Source organism: Mobula hypostoma, chromosome 6 (genome assembly GCF_963921235.1).
Source record: "Mobula hypostoma chromosome 6, sMobHyp1.1, whole genome shotgun sequence".
Lineage (NCBI taxonomy): Eukaryota > Metazoa > Chordata > Chondrichthyes > Myliobatiformes > Myliobatidae > Mobula > Mobula hypostoma.
In genome coordinates, this window is record NC_086102.1 from 90,727,602 (window position 1) to 90,742,819 (window position 15,218).

Genomic DNA, 15,218 nt, shown 5'->3' on the forward strand with positions numbered 1-15,218 from the left:
CAAGCGCTGTTGGCAAAAACACTCTCTCCAGTAACCTTTCAGCTATGAAGCTGCCAAATCATACCAAATAACACGTAAAAATACACAGCCTATATAAAGTAGAAATAATGTATGTACAGTGTAGTATCACTTACTGGAATCGGGAGGACAGCGCTGAGCACACTGATGATGGTGTGCTAGACCAGGGGTCCCCAACCTTTTTTGCGCTGCGGACCAGTTTAATATTGACAATATTCTTGCGGACCAGCTGACCCGGGGGGGGGCGGGTGGTAGGGTTGCCAACGGACAAGAGTAGCAAAGTAAGACTACAATGACCATGAAGCCTTGCGCGGGGCACCAGTGCGCATGCGTGACCTGCGCATGCGTGTACCTGCCGATATTATTCTCTGCAAAGCGTTTTTGGCGATTCTGTTCGCGGCGGGGGAGGGGGTGTTCATCACGACCGGAATATTGGTAATAAGGGGCTAATACACTCAATTTCGTTTCTAAAAGGGATTATCTAACGAATTTAATATTAAACACACAGCGCATATTTTCCTCGCATGAAATATAGTGATAAGTCAATCATCAGAGGAGGACGGGGAGCTTGAAGTGTTGAAAGAACTTCCAGTAGAAGTGGTAGAGGCAGGTTCGATATTATTTAAAGAAAAATTCGATAGGTATATGGACAGAAAAGGAATAGAGGGTTATGGGCTGAGTGCAGGTCGGTGGGACTAGGTGAGAGTAGCGTTCGGCATGGACATGAAGGGCCGAGGTCGCCTATTTCCGTGCTGTAATTGTTATATAGTTATATAAGTCACATCAGTCAATAGCATCATAACATTTTAAGTAACGTTTGGATATTAAACACACAGCACATAATTTCCCCATATGAACATATAAAATTATTGCAACACACCAGTATCGCCGAATCAGTGGGAGCCCTGGGGTCGTTTCCCTGAAACAAGATGGTCCTATCGAGGGGTGATGGGAGACAGCGATACTCGAATGGGTTCCTTATGTCCAGTCTATTCCGCAATTTAGCTTTCGTCGCATTCGTTGCAGAGATATGCTGGAAATGGAAGCAACGTTTTCAGTTCTTTCGTGGCTATCTCAGGATATTCAGCCTTGACTTTGATCCAGAATGCCGGCAGAGATGTTATGTCAAACATATTTTTCAGCCCGCCGTCATTTGCAAGCTCGAGGAGTTGATCTTCTTCCCGCGCTGACATGGATGACGTGCTGTTAATGACCTCGCGTGTGTTCAAGCTCAACAGTGGGCATGACAGGGAATGAGTAAAGATGCAGCTGACTCATATCGCCAAATCATATCGTTTCCTCGCGGCCCGGTAGCAAATGCACTGCGGCCCAGTACCGGTCCGCGGCCCAGTGGTTGGGGACCGCTGTGTTAGACTGAGTCGCAGGTTGGGGTGGTGCAGCGGCCCCCACCCTCTGGGCCGCCGACCAATACCGATCTGCGAAGCATGCAGGGGTACAGCGGTAGCCGAGAGGCACCCAGCACATCTTTAAGAAAAAAGCCGAAATAAACGTGCTAATTAATTAGGTTAATAAACGTGCTAATAAATGTCGGCCCAGATCAGAGGCGACGCAATTGGCAATCGCCTCAATGTCAAAGGTCGAGGTTCATTGTCTGCTGTGGCTGATGTGGAAGGCTTGCTTGACCGCTTAGCCTCGCATATTTTTCTATCATACAGTTCTTTGTAAGGACTCAAACCACCTTGCAAATATGCCCTAAAGCTACGTACCCTTTCAAAATTAAAGTCGTACTTTATCATTGCAGTGAAAATCTCATGTAGTTGCCTCACATTCAGTTCCTGGACAACTTCACTTTCGCTACTGAATTCGGTTTTGATTGTTATCCTTTCCTCTTCCAATTGCATCAACTCTTCATCTATCAGTTCTTGGTCACGGGATGCCAAAACCTCTTCAACATCATCTTCGTCAACTTCCACAAGCCAAACTCATTTTGTCCTTACTTCGTTCACCGTGATCGAAACCCTTAATTATGTCTGGTTTTATGCTAAGTGTAACACCCTTACGAGCTCTTTTAGGCTTTTCCGATACTTTAGAACTCATCTTGCTAACGGCTGTTCACAGGAACGTGTTTAAGCAATGCCGGCAAGAATGCCGTTCCGAATCCGGGGGTGCGCACTGCCTTTTATCGCGTGCTGCTTTTCCCCGCGCACTGCCTTTCTTCATAACAGTAAAAGCACCTGCAGTTAGCAAAAACAGGGAACTAATGTAGGTCTTTCGTAACAGTGAGGTTTCGTAAAGCAAACGTTCGAAAAGCAGGGGACACCTGTATCCCCAAAAGAAGCAATGTAAATTGTGCCTCAGTAGCATCACTGCTGCTCAAGTTAGAGGATCATAAGTTTAAATCCTACACTAGAAACTTGAATTCTAAGGTCTAGAGCAAAGACCAATGACACACTGTGGAAGTCTTAAATCATGGCTCCATCATCCTGTATATAAACAAATACAAGATATATCAGGGCACTACCTTTATTTCCCCCAACAATCAAGAGTGGTTATATTGTTTTCACATTTCCTTACAACATTGTTTGCCAACTGAGACTTTGCCAGTGCTCAGAGTATTCCTGCCCTCCTCTATTTCCCTGCAACCTGTTCTGTCTCACTCCACCCTGATTTTCCCACCACCTACATTCAGCAGGGGTAACTTACAGAAACCAATCAACTTCCCAACCAGCACATCTTAAGAAGTATGACAGGAAACCAGTTCAGCTGGGAAAAATGCACATGGTAACAGGGAGAACATGCAAACTCCAGTACTGGAAGTCAGCACGCAACAGTCACAGCAGTGCCAGCTGCTGCACCATGATGCCACCCTATAAATAAAGGAATGGACAACTTGTGATCTGGCTATACTTATCTCTCAAACCACACAACTAAAAACTAAACATTTTGTCAGTTATCTTGATACTTCATTGTTCATAAATTAGTTACCACATATACTCATATCACATTAGTGATTATACTACAGCATCCCAAAGCTATCAAAGATAATACATAAACCACAGTTTTTTTTGTTCATGTGCCTGGCAATGGCTTATATACAACCACAGATTTTAGTAGTCTCTGCCAGTGAAACTACAATTGTGATCTTCTCAATTACATCATCAGTAGCCAAAGAAGGTACACTTTCTGCTTGTTACTTTTATTACTACTAACATTTTAAAAAGATAAAATATTAACAGTAAAATTTCCATTATATGATGTACTATTTTAAGAAAGCAAATTCTTCCATTAAGTTACATGGTCCTTAATTGCTCAATTGTCACAGAACTACCATTTTCTTCATTGCCAAATTAAACAAAGGCTGTGCTAAATCTGGTCAAAAATCTTTACTTTTCACAATTAAACTGTAAACAAAGGGAATAAAGGGTCATTGGTCAGATACTTTAGCTCTTTGAATTAAGATGGAGTGCAAGCAGAACTTTCAAACTCATGAATTTAATCTTTAAACTTTGGCATCATTTTGTGCATTTTAACATACTGCTTCCAAAGTCAATGCATCCTTCATAGAGTTGCAGTGTCCCATACTGAATGCCACACTCCATTTGCGGTATGATGAAAGCTTTCTGCAAACAGAACCTTCTCACACCAACTCCACAAAACTGCTGAATACTTTGCTTCCCTAGTCCTCCCTCCCTCCACCCACATTTTGGTTTGCCCTTTTTTCATTCGTTGATATCTGCCATTACATCAATCCTCAAAAAATCTGGAAATGATCATATCCAAAGCTTGATCCCCAGTTTTTCCCCTGGCAAAGCTGCAGAAATTTAATCTCCATGCACTGTGGCTGAACCCTGATGCCTGTTAACAGCTGAAGTTTGCTAGTTGCCTAAGAATCGATTCAGTAAACATGTTTCCTTTATGCACTCAATATTCATATTTGGTTGTTAAAGGATGACTGAATTAGCCAAAAAAAGATCCAAAAGTCTCAAAGCATGATAATGAAACTGCAATAAAGTGACATTCCCACTCCAAATTGACTGAACTTCTGGAAAGGAAAAAAAGCGGAGAAATCTCTCATAGCTGGGTAGAAGACACTTGGAATTAGGTACATTTTAAGCAGCTAATGGTTGCCTACAATTTTGTATAGGTATTGTGATCCACAATAGGATTTTTTAAGGAAACTCCGAACTCTTTGAGAAAGTTCCAAGCTCTGGTTAAAACCTGCTCCCAACCCTAGTCAACCAATTGGTTAACATCGGACAAAGAGAGGGTTGAAAGGACAGTAAGACCTCATGACTGGACCAAATGAACTTAAGCCAGGTAAACACAACTGAGCTGAAGGCATAAACTTTCAAAAGATTCACTGTTTAAATGACCAGAATCCATTTTGCAATTAGCAGGGCAGCATGGGGGAATAAAGAGTAAGGATATAATACAATGTCAGTTTCCAGTAGGAATTCCATCATGAGGGCTATGGAATTCAGCTACTGAGGCTCAAGATTTTAAATATCTACAGAGCTCTGCTGTAAGGAAACATGCTGATCTAGGAATTATACCATAACATACTTCTGAAGTGATTACAATTCCATTATGCCAATAATGTTCACTTTGGAACATGTGGACTCCCTTCTATGAATCTGCAGATCGCCTCTTGGTTTACTGAAGACACTCAATTCATAGTCCAACACCATTTTTTAAAATTCTTTTGTTACTTGATTTTTCACGCTGCTTTTCTAAATATTCCTTGAATTAAATACTGGGAAAATTGAGGATCCTGCCATTGGCTGCCACCACAAACCTCATTCCTGAGTCATTGGGTCGCTCTCTCTCCTTGTGATTAACTAAAATTGAGGCATAGTGCTCATAGTCTTGGGGACATATTTGACCAAGGTCATTTTTGCCCCTTCACCCATCTGTTCAGCTACCTCTGATGGCATACTGAAAAAATCACTCAACAATGCCTTAAATTACCTGTAGACTTGACTGGTCCAATGAGTCATCCAAAACTCAGCTGGTTCTATCTCAATCTGGACCCACTATCCACTGTAGGCTCATTAACCTACAGAAGCCATGTTCCTCATTTTAGAAATATGTATTATCATATTCCAATCCTCTCCTAATTGCTATAATCTTATCCAAATTCCGCAACCTCTTGAGATAAATGCACTCTTACAAAACTGACTTTATTTCTAAACCTACTCAACATGTCTATATCATAATGAGCACTACTTAGCTGTGAGAAATTTGCATCAGGAAGGCAGCTAGGTTACTAGATTTGAGCAACACTGGTGGTCTTATTGGAATTACACTCAGTCTGTGAACACAATTCTGTTGCCTCAACAGAGGTTACTGCACCACTTTAGGAATTAGAGATAACCATATGAAAAGTGAGCCGTGGAGAAAGAACATGACATGTGATTAGCTTTGAAATGCTCTAGCATATAGCTATCACAACCCGGACAAACTCAGTGAGAAGCCTAATGTTTCAAACAGAGATTTAGTTTTTAGTTCAAAATTTTTTGTCAGCAGTATATGCAATTTTTTTACTTCTAATTCAACACAGAAATTCTTAATTAGTTTTTCATATTCCTGAGGTATTGCAAATTGCTCAACATCATGCAGCAAAAGCATATGCCTAAAATATTAGAGGGTTAATATTAGCTTAAAACTAGCATGGTTGAATTAATTACAGCAACAGTTGGTAATAATTACAGTGTGAGTGATTTTCCCAAGCACAGGATGGCAAAAGCAGGAAACTTATTGCTTGTAAATCTGGCCTCAAGTGAGCCAGAGACACAGCTGATGTCCTTAAAAAGATACCATCCACAGCCATGTGTTACTCACCAAAATTCACTGCTTATAAAGCAACAACTTGAATTTATTTCAGTAAAAGCAAACAGAATGAACTGTCATTTATGAAGAGCCATTTAGGGCTTAGGGACAGTGCTTTGTTGCAACCACTGAAGTGTTGTCACTGTTGGAATACAAAGAACCATGAAGCCAACTGGTGCAGTCAGCTCTCTTAGCTCTCTCTCTCGGATAAATTTCCATCATCGGTTTTGGTGGTGCTTGTGAAAGACTCTACGTTGACCTTGGCAAGGGAGAGATTATAAAGCACTATTTACTGTATATTATAAGCAAATAGTCACACAAGTTCTTTTACATCCAGCTCTGTGGACACACAACGAAGGGCTCAATTCAACATCTAATCAAGAGGACTGAAGAGAATGGTAAGATGCATTACCTGAGAGTGTGGTTGAAGTTGGGCTGCTGACGGTGATTAAGAAGAGTCTAGATGTGAATTTGGATCCCTGAAGCACAAAAGCCATGGCCAAGTGCTGAATGATGAGATTAATACAGAAGGATATCCACTGATTGATCTGAATGTGGAGGGCCAAATGCTGCATGATTCTAGGGCTCTAAGTTTAAGGCTATGGAGGGTATGAGACAAAAGGATTGGCATTGACTCGAGGCATTAATAAGCAAGCAGAGATATGATGCATGCTGGATCATTTCAATCAAATTAAACTAGGAGATAATTTGAAATTATGATGGTGAGAGACAGATTTAGGTCAGCTACAGAACTGCTATCTCACAACTTCAGCAACCTGCCTTACCCCCTGGTCCTACTTGTACGGATTTTGTATATGCTCCCTGTGACAATATGGATTTCCTCCAGGTACACCTGCATCTTCAAACATCCCAAAGTCACATGCGATGGTAAGTTAACTGCACCCTGTAAACTGTCCTGAGCACATAAGTGCACATGGGATCCGGGGGAAGTAGATGGGAAAGTGGAGAAAAATAAAATGGAATTAGTGTAGGATTAGAGAAAATAGATACTCAATTGTCAGCATGGACTACCTGAGCCAAAGGGCCTATTTCCATGTTCTCCTGCTCTATGACTCTGTTAGCTCGAGGAAAACTGCTTCTATGGTTGAGGCACCCTCAGGAGAGAATAAAAATATATTGCTGGATGCTTGCAGCATTCACTCCATATTCCTCTATGCCTTGCCCTGCTCATTCAAGTACTAGTCCAGCTACCTCTTAAATGTCAATATTCTGATTTATCACATGTACATCGAACCATACAGTGAAATGCAACTGTAAATGTCACTGCTTTTGTGCCACCATCTTCTCTGGCAGCTCATTCCAGATAAAACAAACCTTTGTGAAAGGTTTACCCCTCAGATCCCATTTAAACCTCCTCTCTCTCACTTTAAACGTATGCCCTTTAGTTTCAGACACCCTTATCGTGAGAAAGAGTCTGGCTATCGATGTTATTATTTTACATACCTCTAATGTGTTACCTTTCATCCTGCTTTGCTCGAGCAGACAGACCCAGCCTTTCTAATCTCTCCTTAAATCTCAAGCTCATCAATCCAGGCAACATCATTGTGAATCTTTTCTGCACACTTTTTCTGGCCTTAATTACATTTTATGTCCTGCTTTATAGGGAGCAGAAAGAAAAATCTCTAATGAAGTGTTCAAATTGGTACAGAGCTGCTTAGTTGTGAATTCAAGTTGATAACTTTTCATCATAACCGGGAAAAGCTGAGATAAAAACAAGTTCTAATTTGGGGTGGCTGGAGAGAAAGTGGGGAAGGTGAAGAATAGTGCAGAATGAAGTAGTGATGGAGACAGCTGAAAGGTGGTGGTGGAGAATGAGAGACAGCTGAAAGAATGAGAGGTATAGCAAGGTTATAAGTAAGAGGAGACAAACTAAATCTAAATTTACTATTTGAGACAAAAAAGCACTATGAATGTCAGAAACATGCTATACTATGGATGAATTAGCAGACCAGCTTCTAATAGGAAGAAAGAACACAAACAACACCATCTTGTAGGATTGGTCTATCACTGATATTACCCCTATACTACATAATCATGTACAATGGAGAACTTCATTCACACACTTTCTCTTGCTCATACACTATGTTATCATATGCTCCCTATTAGACTTTGGAAATTTTTCCTGTTCTTAAATTTTCTAATTCAGTGCACCTTCACATGGTATATTCAGTTCATTCTACTGGTATGGATGTTACTTCTGATTATTTCAAAAACTAGCACAGGAAGTGATCATTTCTCTGCATTTGCAGAAGAATACAACATGCCACATATTGGAGAGAGATATTCTGCAATAAAAAGCTCAATGTACAATGAAAAAGGGAAAAGAGAAGAGATTTCAGTTGCACACCTCAGTTAAATTGTTGCCTCCTTTCCAATGTTGGTCAAGTGTTACACTGCACAGTGGCCTTGTGCTCTGCAGTAAGGTCTTCACTGAAAGTTGCTGCTGGCCACTGAGCACCTAGACAAACAAAAAAATAACATTCTTTAGCTTATCTGGAAAATACAGGACAGGTCACTTTCAGAAAAAGTATTGTAAGAGCACACATATGGAGGCAAGGAGCGACGAACAGGGAACAATTAAATTTAAAGTCCTGTGCTGGTTCCAGTTTTTCACTATCAATGAGAAAGTAAGCTCCAGCTAACAAAACCATTGGGTGGACATCACAATAAGCTGGAGGTAGATGGGCATCTGGAATCACAGTTGAGGTAAGCGGGGTGCTTGGGATCATGATTTGAAAGACAAGTAAAAATTTAAAAGGGACTTGGAGTGTGAAGTGCCATGTGACAGGTTAGTAATGAGTACCTTGGCCTCAGACCTGGTTAGATAGGTGTGCTTTGTGAAGCCCTACTTCTGCACAGCTGATCTGTGCTGTTCATAGCCCAGGGATGAATTTAACAAAAAATTGCACACAATTTAAAGCCTGACAGAATTTGACAGCAAAATGCACTTTGCACACTATTTAAATCATTGCACACACTCGGATGTCCGCGTCTGCCACAGCATCAAGTGCATGCAGGTCCCAAAACAAGTCTGAGATTGTATGCAAATCACAAATTGCACAATTCTAGATACTGTTAAGGTTTTTGACGAAGTTCCTTTTGTTGGCCTATACAAAAAGATTTCAAGGCAATTTCATTTAGTATTACTGCAACAGGGACCTTTATTGACTTAATTTATGAGAGAGAACACTCAGAATGTCAGTAATAAAGCAACTATGAGTAAGGAAGTGTGCCTATAAAAAGCTACCATCGACACTCCTGAAATTTGCCAAGTGATCCTTACCATAATTAAGAAAAGTTTTCATTAGGATTTTATTATCAAAAGATAAAGCAAAATGGAGAAATGGAAAATGGGTCCAACTGTATACATGATCATAATCAGATTAGTTGGCAGCATAAATCTGCTGGAGGAACTCATCGGATCAGCAGTATCTGAGAAAGAAAAGGAATTCTCGATGTTTCTCATTGTGACCCTGCACCAGAATTAAGTGTGGAGAGGCGAGATAGACGCATCGCTTACCAAATTCTAACAAACCTTTAAATTCTGCCAACTCCAGATGAAGTGGACTATATCCACTGTGCATTACTTATTTTTTAAATTGCTAGATAATTGCCAGCTCATTAAGTACTATAGAGCACTGCATTTCACTTCTCTGATTCTATTGTGAGATTTGTAGACCATGACAATGATATTGCATGCAAAGCTGAAGTCTTAGGACGAGTAGGCAAAGCCACTGAGAGAAACAAAAGTTGGTACAACTTGAATTGCCTGGAACCAGCCACGGTTGCTGGCACTGCAACTGATTATGTGAAACAATTCTTTACTGGAATGGCTTGTTAGACTAACCAGCAACCCCATTCACCAAGAGATGCCGGATAGTAGCTTTTTTAAAATTTTATAAGTTTCTACAATGCAACAACAAAAAAAAAGTAAAAAATTTTATACAGTGCAAAACAAACATATCAAATGTACAGTTCATAACAGTTAAGGAAAAGCACCCATAGTAGAATGGTATAAAGTTAGTTACCACCCCACCCTCCCACTACCCAACTCCAAGCCAACCTTATGATATATAGAAAAGTTAATCAGAACTTTTATCACCACAGAGCTGTATTTATAAAAAGGTATATTGCCTACTACCTGAGCTATAATATGTTAACACATGAAAAAAAAATCCGTAAATCTTAACTGAAAGAAGCTGATAGTAAGGGATTTAAATGTAAAAGAAAAAAAGGAGGGATGAACCCTTAATCTAAATGGGAATTATGAAAATATTCAAGAAAAGGTCCCCATCACCTTTTGGAACTTTATGTCCGAATTAAGAAATGAATAATGAATCTTTTCAAGGTCTAAGCAGGACATAATGTCTCTGAGCCATTGAGCATGAGTGGGTGAGGCAACATCTCTCCACCTAAGAAGGACTGCACGTCTGGTCAAAAGAGAGGCATAAAACAATGTACGACGTTTAGTCAAACTCAGCTGCATGTCAACTTCTCCTGAGGTGCCGAAAACAGCAATCAGAGGGTTAGGTTCCAAGTAGCAATTAAGTATATGGGATAAAGTTAAAAAGACATCTCTCCAGAATTTCTCCAAGATAGGACAAGCCCAGTACATATGAATAAGGGAAGCCTCGCCCCCTTTACAGTTGTGGCAACAGGGACTAATATCAGGAGAGAACCACGATAATTTAGTTTTAGACATATGAGCCCTGTGTACAACTCTGAACTGTAAGAGGCAGTGGCGAGCACATCATCATCATCAGGTGCCATGCCTAGTTTGAGCCTTGACTGCCATGGGCCCACACACTCCTGTTTCGGGTCAAGTGGATCAATTCATTGGTATTCATTTCCAATTCTCTGGCTACAGTCTCCATCATCATTTGTCTTTGTCTTCCTCATACTTTCTTCCCTTCACTCTTTCCCATAATTACCATGCATTCTAACTCCTCTTTCCTAATCACATGCCCAATGAAGTTACCTTGACTTTTCATGATCTCATACATTATTTCTCTTTTTGTGTTTGCTCTGTTCATGACATCCTCGTCAGATATTCGTTTCGTTCATGGTATTCTTTGCATCCTCCTCAAAAACCACATCTCTGCTGCTACAATTCGTTTCCTCATGTTACTAGATATTGTCCAACATTCTGAGCCATATAACATAACTGGATAAACATAACATTTCAGTACTCTGAGGCGGGTTGTCATGCCTAGTTTAATATTGGTCAGTATACTCTTCATTCTCGTAAAGGTGTCTTTTGCCATCTCTATTCTTCTTTTGATGTCCAAGTTGCACCTGCCATCTGATGTCACCCAGCTTCCCAAGTAGCAAAAGTTCTGTACTTGTTTTATGTCTTCCCCATTTATTCTCAGCCTGCAGATAGGATTCTCCTTCTTTTTGGGTATCACCATACATTGTCTTTTTGCAATTGATAGATAGACCCATTTTTGCACTTTCTTCAACAATTACATCAATTAAGTTTTGTAGTTCTTCCTCCGTACTTGCAATTAACAGTGTCATCCACATATCTGAAATGATTGATGTTTTCACCGCCAACTTTGATTCCCAAGGTGTCTCTTATTTTTTGTAATATTGTTTCACCGTACACATTAAATAAATCAGGGGAGAAAACACACCCTTGTCTAAAGCCTCTCTTGATTTTTGTAAACTGACTCACTTCTCCATCTATTCTTACAGCAACAGTTTGTTCCCAGTACAGATTTCTGAATAGGCAGAGGACTTTTAAATCTAGATCTAGAATTTTCTGTAATATTTAAAATAACTTATTGTGCTTCACTTTATTAAATGCTTTTGTGCAGTCAATAAAACAAACAAACAAATCTTTTTGCACTTGAATAGCTCATCCTGATAGTATCCTTAACATCAATATTGCATTTCTTGTACCTTTGTCTTTCACAAAACCACACTGTTCTTTGCCTATTTCAGCTTGTATCTTACTTTTAATCTCGTCATCAAAATTCTTAGAAGCATCTTGGTGATATGACTCATTAAACTTATTGTCCTATGTAATTCACATTCTATTGCTCCAGCTTTCTTAGGAAGAGTCATAAATACTGATTTTTTTCATCTCTTCTGGTATTATTCCAGTCTCATAAATGGCAAGCACATAAAGAAGTTGAATTAACTGACTTGAGAATTGAATCACAAACCTCGTCGGACAGAGGAAAAATTAAATCATGCTCCCAGGCAGTTTTAATTTTGTCAAAGGGGGCTCGCCTCAAAATCGCTAACGTATCTCGAATAGTGGATATTAAACCTTTAACCAATGGGTTCATACGAAGAAGCAAGTCCACAACATTTTTATCGGGTACCTCAGGAAAGTTTGGTATTAAAAGGTTGATAAAATGTCTAATTTGGAGATATCTGAAGAAATGAGTGTTGGGTAGGTTGAACTTTACAGATAGTTGTTCAAAAGTTGCAAAGAGATTGTCTACGAAAAGATTTTCAAAGCACCTGATGCCCTTTCTGTGCCAGTCTTGAAATGTGAAATCCTGCATAGAAGGCTGAAAAAGATGATAATGTAAATAGGACTAGTCAGAGAGAAACCGTGCAGACCATTATATTTTCTGAACTGAGCCCATATTCTCAAGAGTGTGTCTGATGACAGGATTAACAATTGGTTTAGACAGATGGCAAGGAAGTGTGGATCCAAGAAGTGCGGAAATGAAGAAGTTCTTGTAAGAGTTCAACTCCACTGCCACCCATATTGGGCAGTTAGACTGATTATAAAAGTAAGACCAAAAGATAAGACAATACTGTGACGAGAATACACATAAAATTAAGATGTTTGCTGGCCTGGGTTAGCATCAGTGACATCAGCAAGTGGTCTGCCACCTGCCCTCAGGGGAAGGAGAGATAAGGAACAATGGAGCAGCGTCTGGAGATGTGTAATGAAGGGACGTGGGAGAGAGAGCTGTCTGGAGCGGCTCCCCCTTTGAACCCTGAACTGTTTGAAGTGATGGACAGGCGATACCCCAGCAGGGGGATAAAAAGTCTTGCTAAGGCAGGACACACGCCACCCGAGGTAACGAGACCCTGGAAGTGGTACGCTTCTCACGAGTCGGTGGGAAGTACCAGACAACGGCCAGGGTGGAAAGGTACGATCAGCGGGAACCCGGTGTGTGTCCGCCCTTGCTTGGGTGCCGGGTTCACTACAGAGGATCGACCGCATCTGGAGGAGGGGTCACAGTCGGTGACCTCAGGTGACATCACCAAGGACCCGCCCAAAAGCTGCTTGTGAGCCATATCGTCGGTCTGTGAGTGAAGCCGTGTCTGAATGATCAGTTGTTCCTGTTCTCTCTCTCTCTTCCCCCACGTTGTCCATCGCCATGGCAACGATTACTGCGAACTGAACTACTAAACTGGACTGAACTTTGAGTCACTTTGAAATTTGGTCATTTACCCCTAGACAACGATAGAGCTTGATTGATGCTGTTATCTTAATTCTGTGCACATGTGTGTTTATCATCGCTGAACTGTTGCATTTATTATCCTTTCGATTACTGTGTTGCTTGTTTCTTTAATAAAACTTTCTTAGTTCTAGTACTCCAGACCCCAACTGAGTGATCCATTTCTGCTGGTTTGGCAACCCAGTTACGGGGTACGTAACAATACATATTGGCTGCCCAGTAATATAAACGAAAATTGGGCAAGACCGTACCACCTACCCTTTTGGGTTTTTGAAGGTGAGCTTTATTTAGTCTGGGACGTTTGCCCTTCCATAGATAGGACAAAATAATAGAATCTAATAAGTCAAAAAAAGCTTTAGAAATAAAAATTGGGAAAGATTGAAATAAGTATAAAAATGTAGGAAGGATATACATTTTAACAACATTAATTCTACCTATCAGAGACATAGACAGGGGTGACCATTGTACTAGACTCTGTTTTGTATGGTTTAAAAGATTAGTGACATTTTCTCCAAAAAGACGCTTCTAATTCCTTGTTACTGTAATGCCAAGGTAAGTAAATTGATTATTTACTACTTTAAAAGGGAGGTTATGAAATTCTAATATTTGTGCTTCTCTGTTTATTGGAAAGAGTTCGCTCTTATGTAAATTAAGTTTGTATCTGGAAAGCTGGCTAAATTTGTTAAGGAGTGAAAACATTGGGGATAAGGATGTAGTCTGATTTGATATAAAAAGTAAAAATTATCAGCATAAGGAGAGACTTTACGCGCAACACCCCCCTCCAAATCCCCATCAATTCAGCACAGCTACGAAACACAATCACCAATGGCTCTATGACCAGATCAAAAAGTAAGGGACTTAAAGGGCACCCTTGCTGGGTGCCACGTTTAAAGTTGAAAAGTTGGGATTGCTGAGAGTTGGTCAAGACAGAAGCAGCAGGGTGTAAATACAACAATTTAATCCATGTAATAAAACTTTGTCCAAAATCAAATTTTCCTAAAACTGCAAAAAGATAATACCACTCCACACGATCAAACGCTTTCTCCGCATCTAGAGAAATGACACATTCAGGAATCCCAGCTGAAGGTGAGTGCACGATATTAAATAGACGCCATATATTAAAAAAAGGAGATGATTTTTAATAAAAACCAGTTTGGTCTTCAGAAATAATTAAGGGTAGAATGTTCTCCAATCTGCGGGCCAAAACTTTAGCAAAAATTTTAACATCGACATTTGGCAAAGAAATCAGCCTGTACAAAGAACACTCTGATAGATCTTTGCCTTTTCTCGCTAAAAGAATGATACATGCCTCATTAAATGATGCTGGAAACTTACCTTGTTTAAAAGAGTCGGATAAAACTGAACTTAGGTGAGGCAAAAGCAGTGAGGAAAATGATTCTGCAGAGAACCCATCAGGTCCAGGAGATTTACCAGACTGCAGTACAGAAATAGCTGAGGATATTTCCTCTAATGATAATGGCTCATTCAGGAGAAATCGTAGGAATATTTAAACTATTTAAGAAATGCTCGACAGAAATAGTATCATTTAAAGATTCAGAAGTATAGAGTCAAGAATAGTAATTCTTAAATGTGTCATTAATTTCAGGATGATTCAAGGTAATGTTCCCATTTCCCATTCGAATTTTTGCAATATGTTGTTTAACTTTAGAGCGTCTTAGTTGGTTAACTAAAAATGTACCAGATTTATCACCATGGATATAAAACCGTCTCTTACTTTCCAAAAGTTGGCGTTCAATTGGGTGAGTGGAAATAAGGTTAAACTTAGTTTGAAGTTCCACTCGTTTCTTATACAACTCCAGATTTTTGGTCTGGGCATATAGTTGGTCTGTTGCTTTAATTTGATTGACCAGATCTAATCACTCTTTATGGGTCTTTCTTTTCAAATTCACAGTATATGAAATTATTTGACCCCTTAGATATGCTTTCACAGCGTCCCAA

At 39.9% G+C, this 15,218-nt stretch overlaps 1 protein-coding gene across 8 annotated transcripts in view; it reads right to left on the bottom strand.

Moving 5' to 3' along the window:
* akap11 (A kinase (PRKA) anchor protein 11) overlaps positions 1-15,218 on the bottom strand; it is a 110,508-nt gene that overhangs the window by 72,774 nt on the left and 22,516 nt on the right. For all 8 annotated transcript variants that reach the window (XM_063051182.1, XM_063051185.1, XM_063051181.1 and 5 more), the window contains one exon: positions 8,177-8,287. In XM_063051182.1, coding sequence (XP_062907252.1) covers positions 8,177-8,287 — 111 coding nt within the window. The remainder of the gene's footprint in view (positions 1-8,176; positions 8,288-15,218) is intronic.